This window comes from Pteropus vampyrus, unplaced genomic scaffold (assembly GCF_000151845.1).
Source record: "Pteropus vampyrus isolate Shadow unplaced genomic scaffold, Pvam_2.0 Scaffold216, whole genome shotgun sequence".
NCBI lineage: Eukaryota > Metazoa > Chordata > Mammalia > Chiroptera > Pteropodidae > Pteropus > Pteropus vampyrus.
The window spans coordinates 3,513,477-3,529,563 of record NW_011888997.1 but is presented as its reverse complement, the minus strand read 5'-3'; the positions used below and the strand labels follow the sequence as shown (position 1 = coordinate 3,529,563).

General features: G+C 34.5%; 1 protein-coding gene across 1 annotated transcript in view; it reads left to right on the top strand.

The window, feature by feature from the left end:
- The window catches only part of PTPRO (protein tyrosine phosphatase, receptor type O), a 193,385-nt gene that overhangs the window by 142,686 nt on the left and 34,612 nt on the right, over nt 1–16,087 (top strand). Inside the window, exons 13-15 of the mRNA XM_011372953.2 lie at nt 323–443; nt 13,788–13,927; nt 15,934–16,066. Coding sequence (XP_011371255.1) covers nt 323–443; nt 13,788–13,927; nt 15,934–16,066 — 394 coding nt within the window. The remainder of the gene's footprint in view (nt 1–322; nt 444–13,787; nt 13,928–15,933; nt 16,067–16,087) is intronic.

Below are 16,087 nucleotides of genomic sequence, written 5' to 3'. Positions count from 1 at the left end.
GGAGCAACCCAGCAATTGTCTTTTCTAAAATTTGATGTGAGTATGAGGAAAAATATCAGAGTAATATCTATTCCAAACAAGGGAATTAACTGTAAAAATGTTTTGGTATGTGTTATGTGTGTTTGAGCTACTTTGCATTTGGCTCAGTTGAGGGATTTATATCCTTTCCAGAGGAAATAACATATTTAGAAGGTTATAATCAATTGTAGATTGCAGCACAGAACAGAGAGGTTATGCCTGCGATAGCCCTGTAGATGTTTGGAATGGTATTCTAATTCAAGTTTATTAGAAGTTTAAACCCTGGATTTTACTAATCTTGCAGGTAACACGCAATGTCATGACTGCAATTCTCAGCCTGCCTCCAGGAGATATCTACAATCTCTCAGTAACTGCTTGCACTGAAAGAGGAAGTAATACCTCCATGCTCCACCTTGTCAAGCTAGGTAAGAAAAGTACATGAGTGTATATGTGAAAACAATCTTTTTGGGAGAACTAGTGTTTGCATCTCTTGGTTTTGCATGGTCTTCTCAGCTCAATACAGTAACGGAAAAACTACTCCCTGTCTTTTTAAAATGCAAAATCGTTTATACTACCAAAAGAATATGTTCAACTTAGTATAAAGTTCAGTGAGTGTAATGTTTACTGTATTGGGAGAAAGGAATATTCACCATTCATAGTAAGGTTAAAAGAACCAAGGAGTCTCAGGATTTTAGAGACAGAAAGACCTTGGAGATTATCTAGTGCAGTGTACTCAACCCTATCAGACGCCATTCCCTTTTTATGTAACTATTATGTAATGTTCCCTTTAATGCTTTCAATTAAAATTCTTAGATAAAATAACTCACATATTGAGTTTTTAATTTTGACATAATGTCCTAGCTGTAATATAATATTAAGACAAAAGAAAAATAACTTATGAAATAATGTAGATTCTCTGAGTATATGTTTAGATATAACTCTTCTAAGAGTCATAATGAATTGCCTAATGAGTACACATTATTAAAATGAATAAGTTTGAGTTCACAAGAAGTCAAAGGATCAGTATTTCTTCCATATAAGAAGTATAAAAATAAATGAAGAAACAAATTTATATTAATTATAAATAACTGAGCAAGCATAAGTACAGGTACTAGAATTAAAATAAGTAATAGGAGACTATACCTATTTACATATGATGAAAGAAAAAGGGAAATGACTTTAATTAAAGATAACATATCAAGAAAAGTAATAGGCTATGGGTGAGGGAAAATGAGGAAAGTATGATATTCTTGAAAATAAGCTGGAATTTATCATATAGTGTACTGTCAAAATAATTATTTATATTATAAAATACAATTAAGAAATGATAATATGTAACATAAAGTACACCTTCTACATTTGATAATCTACCATGTATTGAGGTATATATTTAGTTTCTGATAGTTAAAAGGACCTCAAAGATGATATTCTATAATTAGCAGCAGGCAAAAGAAGATGGATTGGCAAAAAGTTGTGTGGTAGATAGACCTCTTGAGGCACTATCAGTGTAAGAAAGGCAACCCCAAAATAAATGTATTTCAATTCAGTATGTAATTTTCAAAAATTTTATATTTTGAAAATTAAAGGTATATAGAATGGCAGTAAAATTGTTTTCAAAGCAATGCATCTTAAATCACTGTTTTAAACATCTGTTCACTTATACTCTGTGTCTGACTCTACTCATAAGAGTCTCAAATCATCTGTTATTACTTCTACTCATATGTGCAGCTATAAGTAAAGACTGATCCAGGGTGTTTTATTAGCATCCTAAATACCATGAATAGACTTGTTGGCAGCGATGTACCTTTAGAAAACTCTTACAAAATCCCAAACAAAACAAAGCATAATCTTTCCTCAGTTTATCTAATAGTTACATTTCTCTGTAATTCAATGAATAAAACACTGTCTTAATTTTTTTGAATTTTATATTTGTCATGCAAAAACTAAAGTTTTGCACTGAAATCTTTTAAAATTAAATAAGTAGTTAGAAATACATGAAATATTGAATAGACACTACAGGCAGAAAAAGTAAATGACTGAGTAATTTTTAAATAACATCTTAATTTCATTTAAATATTCTTCTTAACGACAGTGATCTTCTAAATTATTTTACTTAACTTCTTGAAAAAAAAATGTCCAATATTATTACATGGTAAAGTACTTGCAATTATATTTACACTAGATTTATTCTGATGTGACACAAGAAAGTCACGTGAGATGTGGGACGTGGGATGATTTTTCTGTGTAGTGCTTTCTTGATCACTGCAAGACATCTAGCATTTCTGTGCCCTGCTCATAGAAGTCTAGTTAATAACTTCTGTTGTGACTATAAAAACATTTATGCAAATTTCAAAACACCCTCAAGGGGGCAGTACTGCTCCTACTGAGGACCTCTGGTAGAGTTCAATTTCATGCACTTCAGCAAATCTGCTCTTCTTCCCTAAAGGCCTGTACTTCAATTCTAGGAATGTGGAGATCATCAGCTTTCAACATTGCATTACCTTTCTATTAAGAAAAAAATTAGCTTGCCTATCAATTCCAACCATTATCTGTAATTTTGTCCTCCGTATAAAAGTCAAAACTCATTTCCAGGTCACTGAAATTACTTGAAGATTACGTTTGTGTCCCCCTTTCGTTTCCCAAGCTTTATTATTACTGGTAGCTGTGTTTCTCAGGTCTTTGATGTTTTATCCAACTTGTTTGGTTTGTTAGTCTTCCTTAAATTGCTAGTTCAGAAGTGGTCTTACTAAAGTAATATTCAGTGAACCTATTGCATGCTTCACTCTCATTTTTATGTGACATTATGGACGATCTATTAAGCGAGTATGAGTTAAAGTCATGAGCTGGTACAATTATACTCACACAATGTAGGAGTGTGAGTAAGAACCATGATAATTTCCCAAACTTATCATGAGGTTTTGAGCCTTCATATCTCCTTGTTGAAGACAGGACTACTTAAACTTGTTTAGAAAGTTCCTTCAAAGTTTTTAAGAGGGAAAGGCAAGTTCCCATAGAAATTATTTCTAATGAATCACAACTCTTAGAATCAATAAACTTTTCCTTGTTGGTATCTTAATATCAGACAAAATATTGCTTCTCTTATTAGTCTCTGAAAACAAGACTATCTGTGTACAATGTGCCTGTCCTCAGCCATTTTATCCCCTGAAAACTAAATAACCTTACTTTTTATTCATTTGTCTAAAGGTCTATTTTCTTATTCTACTAATTGCATTTTTTGTGTCTTATAAGCTCTTTCGATTTCCTATAGCACAAATGCCTTGCCTACTATGGATGCTCAAAAGATACTGAATTGAAATTACAGACCTCAAAGTTAAAAATAATACCTTAATTAATATTTAACCAAATAAGTTTCGCCTTTCGGAAAAGTGAAAATATTTTGTTTTAGTAATAACTGAAATGTAATTACTTTTTCTTTCACAAAATTTTCATTCTAGTCATTTTATGTTTCTTTACAACATTCATTTGGTGCACATAGAAATCAAATTAATTCTAATTTGCAGAAAACTACAACTTCAGCACACAGATTTTTAGGACTTGCTTGAAACAGAACACTGTTGTTGAACCTAAGACCAAATCTGATTGAACTAACCCCAAGTCAATTTCTCTGTGACAGAGACCTCTTTGGAATAGCTCTGCTTTCTGTCATGAAGGGCAAGATCTACATCTATGGAAATAAATCAGACTATCAATGAATTCAATATAGTATGAATTAATCCAAGGTGGCATGTGCAAGGAATAGAGCCCTCAAAACAGTTGCCAAAAATTTTAAATTATTATGTCATTAATAAACATCCACAAGAAGACGTACTAATAGTAGTACTGTTTGTGGGACTTTGAACCAATCATCACATTAAGAATTTTAGGTTGCCAGAAGTTTCATGATAGTATAATGGTATGTGATGACAGCTCTCTTTGGCAATCAATGCAAATGTCAATCAAATATGCACTAAGACTCATCATTTTGCTAGATCTCATTGGTTGGCATGCAACTGTGGCTTTAACCTACCAACAGACATAACTTATCATCTTTATAAATCTATCTGGAACTCTGATCAAACTTCAGGAGGATCTGATATGTTTGTATCAGAGAATCTGTTTTCCAATTTAAAGAAGAAAGGAAAATAAATAGGAATGAGAAGTTTTGGAAATATCACAAAAATAACTTAAGGTAATAGAATTTCCATTCACTAATTCATTTAACAAATATATATGGAGAACCTTCTTTGCACTGCTCAGATACCAGACTACTTATAGTAATGAATTGAAAGGGCCACTTCCACGTGCCATTATCAAGGAGCTTATGATCTAATGAATGGGGAGATATTAATAAATGCTTTACTCACATTAAAACAGGATAGTGTGGTGCAGAGTACTATGCAGTAAAAGCTTTTCTGAGGAGGCAATAAGGAGAAATCTGAATAACAAGAAAGGATCAGTATGGAGTTGAGATTTTATTTTGAGTACAACATGAAGCCATTTAGAGAATTTAAAATAAATAATCTGACTTTCTCAAGAGAGAAAGGATTGTTGGGTCAACAATGAAGGTAGAGTGACCAATTAAGGGGCTATTCGTCCATAGCCTTAAAAACAGAACAGCATTCTAATTCAAACAAGTGCCATGGGAAATGATGGTAACATTGACCAAAAAGATGGAGAAAAGTGGACTGAATTCAGGAACATTTTTGGAGGCTGTGTCCATAGGACTTTCCGATGGGATGAAAATAGGAAATGAGAGAAAGAGAAATTAAAAATAACTCCTAGGCTTTGCTCTTGAGCAAACTGCGGGGCGGGGAGTGGAGTTGGGGGGGCAATGGTGGTGTAATTCACTGAAGCTAAAAAGGCTAGGAAAACTAGAGGAGGGGTAAATTGGGGAGAAGATGAGAATCAAGGATTCTTCCTTGAACATAAACATATTGAGAACATATCCAATACAGTTGTCAAGTAAAGAGATTATTGATATGAGTGTATAGAGATCAGTGAGGAATTCTAGGCTGGAAATATAAATCTGAGGGTGTCACCAAGTAGTAAATAGAAATAGAGAAAAGAAGAGAAGATCTGGGTCTAGCCTCAAAGAACCACCCCAATATTTAGAAACTGAGCAGAGGAGCAGGAGCCAACAAGAGACTGGGAAAGAACAGCCAATGAGATCAGAGAAAGCCAAAACACAGAATGTCTACTCCAGCATTGTCAAACTTCTGCCTTATTCTGACCATAGACGTGTTCGGGCAGGTTCAAGACAAGAAATCAAAAACTTCAGTGCTGGGAGAGATTTAGAGATGATTTAGTGCAATGTTGTTATTTGAGCAAACTGGAACCTAGAGAAATATGACTCACCTTACACATTGGTGAGCCTGCATCTTAGAAACATTGATCCAGTATTTTTTATCTTATCTGTTGCTTAAGTTTTCCTAGATTTCGGGTGTATTTTTTTTTCTAAAAAACTTTATTTTTCTATTATGCATTTAACAGAGTAAGGAGGAGCCTGATATCCGTTTGTGTGGCTTTCTGTTCCTGTTTTGGAATTTGGGTATTTAATGACATTGGCTTGATTTTCTTAATCTCAGTCATGAAAGTTTTCATATAGATTAGAAATCTTTAAAACACAATTTGGCTATAGACAAGAAAGAATTAAAATATTTCCAATGTTAGAAATTTGAGGGACATTAGAATCTGTCCTCTTTCTCACATGTACATAATATTTCAGTAGATTCCAAATAATTATGTACATTTTGATGAAATGTAATTTCTGTCTTTATAAAAACCCAGCCATTACACATGTTTGCCCTTCGTGGTCTCACTCCCAGTTGAGAATATGTGTTTATTCTTATGTTGAAGTCATTGAGTTCATAATTTTGAAATAGTTGTTTGGACATATGCAGTCCTTATTTTTGGTAAGAAGTGAGTTAAGAATTGTGAGTCATAGCATACTAAAGTCTAAAGTTCCCCTCCCTATCCGCCCATCCTGTTTCCTTGAATCCTTTTCTAGTAAGTGACTAACAGTTTACCTCGCCATCTCTACCAAAAATAAAATAAGAATGTGAATAAATTGTGTCAACGTAGCACAGAGAGTAGAAAAGGAAGATGAATGAATGAGTGGATAGAAAGGAGGGAGGGAGAAAGGTATATATAAATATACACACACATATGCCACCAGTAAGAAAGCAAGTAATAAAATAATTAAGGTACTATACTTTTTAAAAATTAATTCATTCTGTCAGTCAACAAATATTTATTTAGCATTTACTATCTACACACTAATCTACATGCTGAGGATACAGAAATGAACAGAACTGACAAACACTTCTACGCTTATTCTAGTGGAGAAAAAGAGACAATAAACATAAATTATAGGATGTCAAATAGTGATGCGTTATTAAAAATGAAGCAGAAAGGGGAGTTTTATAGGGGTAAGGGTGCAATTTTTGCAGGTGGGTGATAAAGTAAGCTTCACCATAAAGGTGATATTTCAGTCAAAACCCGAAGGAGAGAGTGAGCCAAGCAGATAACTGGGAAGAGATTCTACAGACAGAGGTAACCACAGATGTAAAGCTCCAGAAGCAGCAGTGCGCCTGGCATGTTAAAAAAAAAAAAGTCAGGAAAGCAGTGTGGCTGAAGTGGAGTGAATAAGAAGAAGAGTAGTTTAGATAAGAAGACAGAGAGGTAACACGGGAACAGGTTATATATATACAGGGTTATTGAAAAGACATTCTAGTAAGATATTTTAAGGAGAGGAGTCACATGACCTGGCAAGTTTCACAGGATCATTTTGGTGAGAGTAGGCAGTTCATGGTTGAGAGTGAAAGCAGAAAACTGGTAAGATAGATAACCGTGCATCCTAGTGGTTCAAACATCAGTTTACACCTGTTATGGATCAGTCAAAATCTAGTCATCCTCTTTAAGAATTTTTTTCTTCCCCCAAAGTATAATTTGGACACTTAAAAAATTACATGGTCACCTGAAAGGAAGCTATTGGATCTATCCAGATAAGAGATTATACTTGCTTGGAGCAAGGTGGTAACTGTGATGATTATAAAAATTTTATTTTGAAGGTGAAGATGAGAAAAATCTGCTTATTATTTTAAATGTTATCTATGAATGAAAGACAGAAGTCTAGGGAGATGCCAAGATCTGGGTCCTGAGCAATCAGAAGGATAGAGGTGCTATGTATCAAGTTGGTAAAGGTTATGGCAGAGGCAGGTTTGGGAGAAAGATCAAGTTTGGATGTGTCATCATTTGAAAGTTCCAATTAAATATTAAAGAGCAGATTCTGGATAGGCAGTAGGAGCTTGGAGACTGCAGGATTGGAAACAGACTTGATGAGGTTATCAAGGAATGAATAAAGAAAAAAGAATGCTATCCAAAGACACAGCCCAGGTACACTCCAACTTTAAGAAGTGAAAGTGGTGAGGAGGAACCAACAAAAGGGGCTGAGAAGGAGCAGCCAGTGAAATAAGAAGAGGCACAAAAAATATGATGTGCTAAGAGCCAGACAAAGGAAGTGTTTGAGTGAGTGGACCTGATCAACTTGTCGAGAATGCTGATAATCAAGTAAGAAGAGGAATGAAAACTGACCACTGATCTTAGCAACCCAGAGGTCGTTGGTGATTTGGGGAGGAGGCATTTGGGTGGAATGGTGAGGAAAAAGTATATAACTAAAATGAGTTAGAGGATGAAAAGAGAAAACCTGAAGACAGCTGGAGTAACAAAGTTTGTGAGGAGCATTATTATAAAGAGAGGAAATGAGCAGGAGCTGAAGGAAATGATCCAAGAGTATTGATTTGTTTGGTTAGATTTGTTCGTTTGTTTGTTTCTCTCTCTCTTTTTTTTAAAGTGAGTGGAAATAGCTTGTCAATCAAGAATGATTCAACAGAGCAGGAAATTTTGATGATACAGAATAGTTAGAGGGGAGACTTGTTAGAGTGATGTCCTTAACTAGGCCAGAGGAGATGGGCCCCAGGGTGCCAGTGGCCTTATACTTGGTGAACCTGTAGTGAGATGATGAATGATAGAGTATACAGATATTAATGGGGTAGGTGAGTAGGTAGGAGTAGATGGGAGCTTGTGAAAGGTTTTTCTATTGACTTATAAACACATGCATGTTCTTTAGGTTTTCAGAGGATTATAATTGCTGTGCTTCTCCTCTTATACAGACCCACGTAGTCAGCAGCCCCATGCAAGCATTGTTTTCTGGGTTAGACTGCCAGGCATGTCATTGTTCCATGGCTTTGTTCCTGCACCTGAGGCTAACTGATACCTCTTCTTAATATATATCTCTCCCATTTCCCATTTTGGTATTCTGAGCTTTACTGCAATTTACCTGCTGCCCACAACCATGCCACACAACTTTAGCACTTCCTTAAAAACATTTATCTTGCCACCATTAAGTGACTTGCATGTTTTGCAAGTTTCTTTTCAATATTTTGAAGAATCTGGATGATGAATTCATAGTGCAGTGGCTGTGATATTTGGCACTGATTTAAATACAAGCAAGTGCTCACTCTGGATAAGTTGGTGTTCTGGGCAAAGGAACTTTTCAGGAGGCCTCATCAACTGCAGTTATATAGAAATCAATGGAAAACACCCATATTTTTAGGTAGGAAGCCAGGTATAGGAAGGATCCTTAACTAGAGGTGCTTAGGCTTGGATTCCAGTTCTTACTCTCACAGACAAATTATGTTACCTTAGAAAAGTGTCTCAGACCCTCTGGATTTCAGCTGTCTCATCTATAAAATGAGGATCCGGACTAAATAGTCCTTAATGAGTTTAATCTTCTGAGTCTATACCTTAGTTCATACCTGAGTTTAGAGTAAAGGCAACAAGGTTAACGATACAATAAGAACAGTGGTTATTTTCTAAGAATTGTGCAATATGTAACTCCTAACTAAATAAAAAAGCTAAGTAAAAACACATATTCTTGGAACCAAAAAAGAAGGAAGTCAGACATTATGTTTTGAAACTAAGTAAAGTGAGAGCGTTTTCTGAAACATTCTACTAATTTATAGAAGTTACATTAACTGGTAAAACCATAAAAACACCCAATGATTCACAGAAGAGGATATTACATTTGCTACCATTAAATCATACAGAATTTATTTTAAACATAATAGAAATGATGAGTATTTCTAATTTCTGTTTTGTTCATGAATAGGGCCTAATTACAATTTAATGCTAAATATTTGCCTAATTTTTAAAAATTTCCCAATGTTTTTTTTTTAATTGGTCAAATTACTTATTAAATGAATCTAGGAAGAGAGTCTCTTGAAGTCAACAAGAGGACAGGCCTAATAAACTTCAAGCCTAACAAACTTTCTTGCTCTTTAATATAAATTTTCCTCTTTCTAATTTCATTGCTTATCAATGTTAACTCAATTTCTCTACCTTTTTTTTTCTTTTAAACGGTGCTTTCTTTTGCAGATGTTGTTTTGACCAAGTTGAACATAATTTATGCAGTTTACACTATGTAAGCCACAGATGTCTTCTTTGGCCAAGTTGAATATGTTATGCAGCTTACTCTGTTTAAGGTAGAACTGCCTGAATTGAGGAAAATAAAAATAAATTTTAGACTTATATAATCTGGATGTGTACAAAGAATGTACTAGCAAATCGCTGTCAGTGAAGCTGAGGATTGAAAATACATTTTGCCATGCAGATAATTTTTTACAATGTTTTTCTATTGAATTCCCCTTATCACCAATATCACACATTTGTAAAATGACTCACCAAGTTTAGAAGTATAAAATATAAGCAGAATGAATCCAGTTGGCCGTTATAGATATAATCTTGACCTCATTAACATCATTCTATTGGCAGCTAAACTAATGGATCACATTAACATAAGAAACAATGTAATAACTGTCAGAGAAAGATGGATTTTAGACAATAAATACATTCTATTCTGCTCCAGGGCTAAGTATTACGCCAGGCTCCCCTTGGAATTCCCTAGGAAAGGAAGAGATTTGCTGTCAGAGCAGAGAATAAGAATCAGATACGAGCTCGCACTTCATTCAAGGTCACCTTCCCTCCCCAGAGACCTTGGGCAAGGATCAACAGCTTGAGCCTCTCCTAATCCAATCTAAATTAAATGGTAGAGATAGCTTTTTGGCTTTCCATTCTGCCCATGCTCTGTGCGTGGTACTTGATTTTCTTATAAAATTAGGTTGGATTCCCAACTCATATAGGAGAGACATTGAAGGGGAGAGAGGAAAAGAAAATGGAGAGGGTCAGATAGTTGATTACAACACCAGCAATGTTAGAATGCTTTTAGAGAGTATTTAAAAGCAAACAACCCTGTATCTATACCTCATTTTGTAAAAATAGTCTGTCTATCTTTTACCTATATCCATAGATTCTCACATCAAATATGATAGACTATGAAATTATTCGACCAAAGGAAGTCTGACATTATGGATCAGGGGTATTTTGAAGAAGTTAAGATTTTATATGTGATTTTAAAAAATAGAAAATGGTAGACATTCTATAAGTAACATCTACATGACTCTTTATATTATATAAAGTGTTTTTATATACATTATCTTAAAGCTCATTTACTCTTTATGATGTGAACAAGGTCTTCCTATACTTCCCCTTTATGAGCTAGACTATACTAGATATTTCGAACAATAAGAGACTGTATTAGTTTCTAGGGCTGCCATAACAAAACACAACAGATTGGGTGGCCTAAACAACAGAAACTTATTTTCTCACAGTTTGGAGTCTAAAACTTCACAATCAAGATATTGGCTTCTCTTGGCCTTTCTCCTTGGCTTGCAGATGGTCTCCTTCTAGATGTGTCTTCGCATGGTCTTTTTTCTGTATCCATTCATCTTTGGTGTCCTTAACCAAATCACCTCTTCTTATAAGGACACCAATCATATTGGATTAGGGCCCACCCTAATAGCCTCATTTTAACTTAATCACATCTTGAAAGGCCTTATCTCTAAGTACCATCATATTTTGAGGTACTGGGGGTTAGGGCTTCAACATATGAAATATGGGGAACACAATTCAGGAAGACAGAGACCAATAAAAAGGTTTTTGTGTGTCATTATATTCCCTGTCATATGAAATTACTTGAGCGATATTCAGCCATCACCTAGGTCTACATTCACAACCAGACCAAAGGAAACTCCTACTCCAGTATCCAGGTCATATTCCTTGGACCACTAAGAATACTTATAATTCACAACAGTCTTTAACTCTGCCACTGAAAGCTGATGATTTTTATAAACATAATCACTATAAAAAGGCAGTAAATATCAAAATTCAACCCTAGTGTATCAGGTCTTTCTGATGTTTAAATTCTAATATCTCTGGTTAATAAATCTTGAATTATGTTTTAAATCTGTCAATAGATAAGATACGTTGAGTTCCTACAATATACTAAATGGCTAGTTCAAGGTGAAAACATAATTTATTTATAACACACCACGCATGTTCTTAAAAAATCTAGTAGGACCTAATAGAATCAGGACTTCACTCACGTAGATCAAATAGGAAATAGTTAAGGGCAATTGGGAGTAAGAGAAGAAATAGATCATAAAGAGACAGAGAATTCAAATGAGGCTTTGAGGAGGAGGTGACTTCATCTTGACCTTAGGATAATCCAAATAGAAGAAAGAGTAGACTTGAGGGGAAATACATGAGTTAAAAAAGAGTACTACCTGTGTGATGGTCGGTGAGAACACTGGCTTTTCTGAAGACAGCATGCTTGTGCAGAAGGGATGGTGGTGAAGGTAGATAGGTAGCATGTGGCCAATGTAAGTAGGATCTTTATAGAACTTGGCCTATTTGGATTTGACACAATAGACATTGATTGTAATAAATAATGGCACAGATGGGATTTAACATGAGCAAACTGGTGTTTTAAGACAATTTAAGCCATCATTGACAAATGAAGAAAGAACCAATAAAAAGCAGGGAAAAGGAGTAAGGGACAATTGTAATAATCGATAAATGTGATGACCAAAGCCTTGTAGACATACAGCATAATAAAAAAATAGATAAAAGGAAGAGATGATAAGAATTATTAAAAGATACACTTCTGGGACTGAGAAGCAAGAGGAGAGTCTCAAGACTGTTGGCTTAGACAATTGAAAGACTAGTGGTGCTCCTGAGAGAGTCAGGAGTATTTGGAAATTAGAATTGATCTGTGGAAAGGTGAGGACTCCAGGTACCTTTTTGTCCATATGGAATTTGAGGTAATAGTGAAATATTTGAGAAGTTCAGATGGTAGGTGATTGGAAATACATGTGTAAAAATAGTCAGATCTGGAGATTAGGATTCGGGCAATGTTCATGTTGGATAACTAAACTGATTTTATCTACCCATCAGAAAAAAAAATTATATATATATTATGAATTATGCTTATCCAGGACTAATTCTTCTCTTTCCTCCTTCAACTCTTTTGCCTAACTTTGTCAAGTTGCCTTTGGAAAGAAAAAAAGTCTTTTTTTTAGTTAGGCACAAATTTAGGTTACCTGTGATAAATCATGTCAAGAATGATTCTGACATACTTCTTGGTTCTGGACAGGGCCATGATGATGCTATTCTACAAAGAAGGCCCAAACCTTCCCACATAAAGACATATACCTGTCAAAGGAGATTAATGGCCTCCACGGCTTTTTCACACACTTCTAAAAGTCAGGATGGAGACAGACTTGGGAGTCTGGGGCAGATAATAAAAAGAAATCCAAGTAACAGGAAACAGTGTGAGTAGTTGTCTGACAGCGACATGCAGGTGGGCAGAGTATGCTGTTATGTGAACTCAACAGCAAGATGTGATATTCCAAGCAAGCGATCTCAAGGAGGTATAACAGCAAGTAACAGGGACCCTGGTTTAAGCACTTGGGTTCAGGCGTAGCATTTTGCACACTGGAAGATGTCAAAGAAAAGGCAACGCCCCAAGGATAGGGGCACAAGGAAAGGATCAGCAGAGATTCAGGAATGTGGGAACAAGACAGCAAACAGACTGCTTCCTAGAACTGGGGAACAGGCGGGGATTTGGTCTTAAGCCAACAAGTTCAGTGACTCAGTTACTAAAAATGAGTATGAAAGAGCATGGACAGCACAGCTTATGTGACTAATGGATTAATAATTTATTGTCAAGATAAAATATCTAAAATAATAAGATAAAGAAATCAGTCCTCTAACATTTTATTAACCATCCAGTCCACTTTCATCAATCTTTTTCTTAAAAAAAAAAAAAAATCATTTCTTCTATTTAGCTTTACTCCTTTTAATTTTGACTATCCTTTAAAGAAGTAATTCTTAACTAAATTATTTTAAATTGTCTCCGGAGATAGGAAGACAGGTTGTTGGCAAAGCATCAGATGGAATATCTGCATTAGAAGGGAGCACACCGCTTTCATTTTTCTCAGCCTTTTAAGTACAAATTTTTGCTTTTCACTCATAAAGTTCTGTATTATCAGGGCAATGCTAACTCCAATGTATATGACATAAAAACTATTAATAGATTATGTCTATAATAAAACTGAAGTAGAAAACAGAAGTGCTTCAAAAAGAGAAGTATAAAGTAGATGAGAGAAAAAAAGGCAAAGATATTCTACCTTCCTGGTTAGATGACTTTCTTTGTGAGAGTATGTATTTTGAAAGTAATATAAAATCTTCATGGTGCTCTTAATTACCTATATTTAGATTTTTGGAGAAGGGGCTATTTTATCCCGCTGATCAGTAAAAAAGAAAGAATATGTTAAATTGAATTATACTTTCAAAACTTTTTATTTGTTCAGAACCAGCTCCTCCAAAATCACTCTTTGCAGTGAATAAAACCCAGACTTCGGTGACTTTGCTGTGGGTAGAAGAGGGAGTAGCTGATTTCTTTGAAGTCTTCTGTCAGCAAGTTGGCTCTAGTCAGGAAACAAAACTCCAGGTACTGTATATTTTGATTTTTCTTTTCTGAGTTAATTTTGACTAAGGCTAATTATATGAGCAAAATGAAAATCTTTTATTTCTTTGAACTATAGAAAATGAAAACTGTTCACTTATGCTTTTTTGTTTCAGTGATAAAATTAACAATATGCTTAGAACAAGCCCAAAATAAGTTATGACAATCAACTTGCCAAATTGCCAAGTTTATTTTCATCTTTGTATTTATCTTTTATCCCCAATCCTTAGCCACCCAGTTTCCTACTGAAGAATTAAAGTGGTTCATTATTTCTATTGGATATGGAATTAATTGAGAGGATGAAGATACTGTCGTATAAAACATAATTTAACAAATATGAACCAATTGTCATTTATGTGAAAGTCACTGTATGGAACCCAAATGGTGGAATCAATACTTGCCTTCAAAAAAATTTTTTCATACAGTTTGGGTATGGCATTAGCCTAGAAGTAATTAAAGTAAAACATAAGTGCCATAAGAGAGACCTATATTATTAAGACAATTTAAAAGAAGGGTTCATATCTAGCTAATAAAAAGGACATTTTGTTTGGGAAAATGAAGGCTGAGAAAGGTGACTGTTAAAGCTTTAGAATCACAAATAGCAGATATGATTAGTACTGAGCTGTCTCCCAGGTCAAAATGAATGGAAGGTAAGAGATAAACCAGTAGCTTTCAGGATAACAAATCACAAGAGAAAATATTTTACAGTCAGTCATAGAAAGAAAAGGGCAAGTTTGTGAGTGACTATCATGAAACACAGTGTATAGACTAGTACCATGAACATGAATAATTGATGTTTTTTTTTAAATAATGAAGTTCATGAGATGGCGAAGAAAAAAGGATTGCTAAGAGCACAAATCTTTTCATATTGAGTGTTAAGATAATTCGCTTTATTCCTTGCCCCTTTCGAAATTTCCTTCTGCTAACCTATCTCTTTTTGATCTGTACTAAACAGTTGAATCTTTTTTTTTTTTTTTCTATTCTAAGAATTCTTTTTGAAAACAACTGCATTGCCAATAGTGGATTTTCTTTTTTTGCAACCACAGTAATATCTTCCTTTAAGAAAACAATGGTTAGGCATCTACTTACTACAAATGAGTCCTATTTGCAAAAGTCTTTCCTTAGAAGCATTCTTTCATGGGATAATAAAAGAAATGGGAGCAAGGAATAAGTAAATGCTGATACTTCTCATTTCTGCAAGTAGGGCAGTTTCAGGCCTTTCTTCTGCAAAAGAGTGTTTTGATGGGTCATCTTTTTATATTGTACAGTAGTTTTTGTCACTAGTCTGACTATTGGCTCAACAAATTAACAACTTGTTCTTCATAGAATAAATTAATATTAAATGTTTTGGAGGATGCAAAGTCACTATGTCTTTGGTGGATACTATTTAAAAGCTGAGAATGCAGACAAAGGGGGTAGTGCCCTTCATATAAAAAGAACTACTAGAAATAATTTTTTAAAAAGATCAAGAACTCTAAACAAATATTTTATAGAAAATAAACACAAAAGGCTCTTAAACACATGAAGAGATAGTCAACCTCACTCATGGAGAAAGAAATGCTAAGTAAGACTATAACAAGGTATAATTTCAGATGTTGATAGTAGGTGGATAACGGAAATATCTGGGGAATACTTTGTCAATAGCTTTCCAAATTAAAAATTTACAAATTTTTGACCCAGCAAATCTACTTCTAGGAATATGAGTGTGTGTATGTGTGTGTGTGTATTCACAGATACACACACATAGGTTTTGTGTATGAATGTATGTATGTACACATATACATATAAATATTAAGTGTGTTTGAAGACATATACACATGTTCTCATAATTATGAAATTATGTTCACTGTAGCATTGTTTGTAACTTATTTTTCACTGCTATTCTTTTTAGTTTTTTAAATTTTTTCTCTATCCATATATTACCTATGAAAATTTTTAAATCAAAATAGATGAAGATTACATAACATTTATTTTATTTTCTGCATCTCCAGGAACCAATTTCTGTTTCTTCTCATGTTGTGACCATCTCCAGCCTTCTTCCTGCCACTGCTTACAACTGTAGTGTCACCAGCTTTAGCCACGACAGCCCCAGTGTCCCCACATTTATAGCCGTCTCAACAATGGGTAATTACATGCATTAGTGGA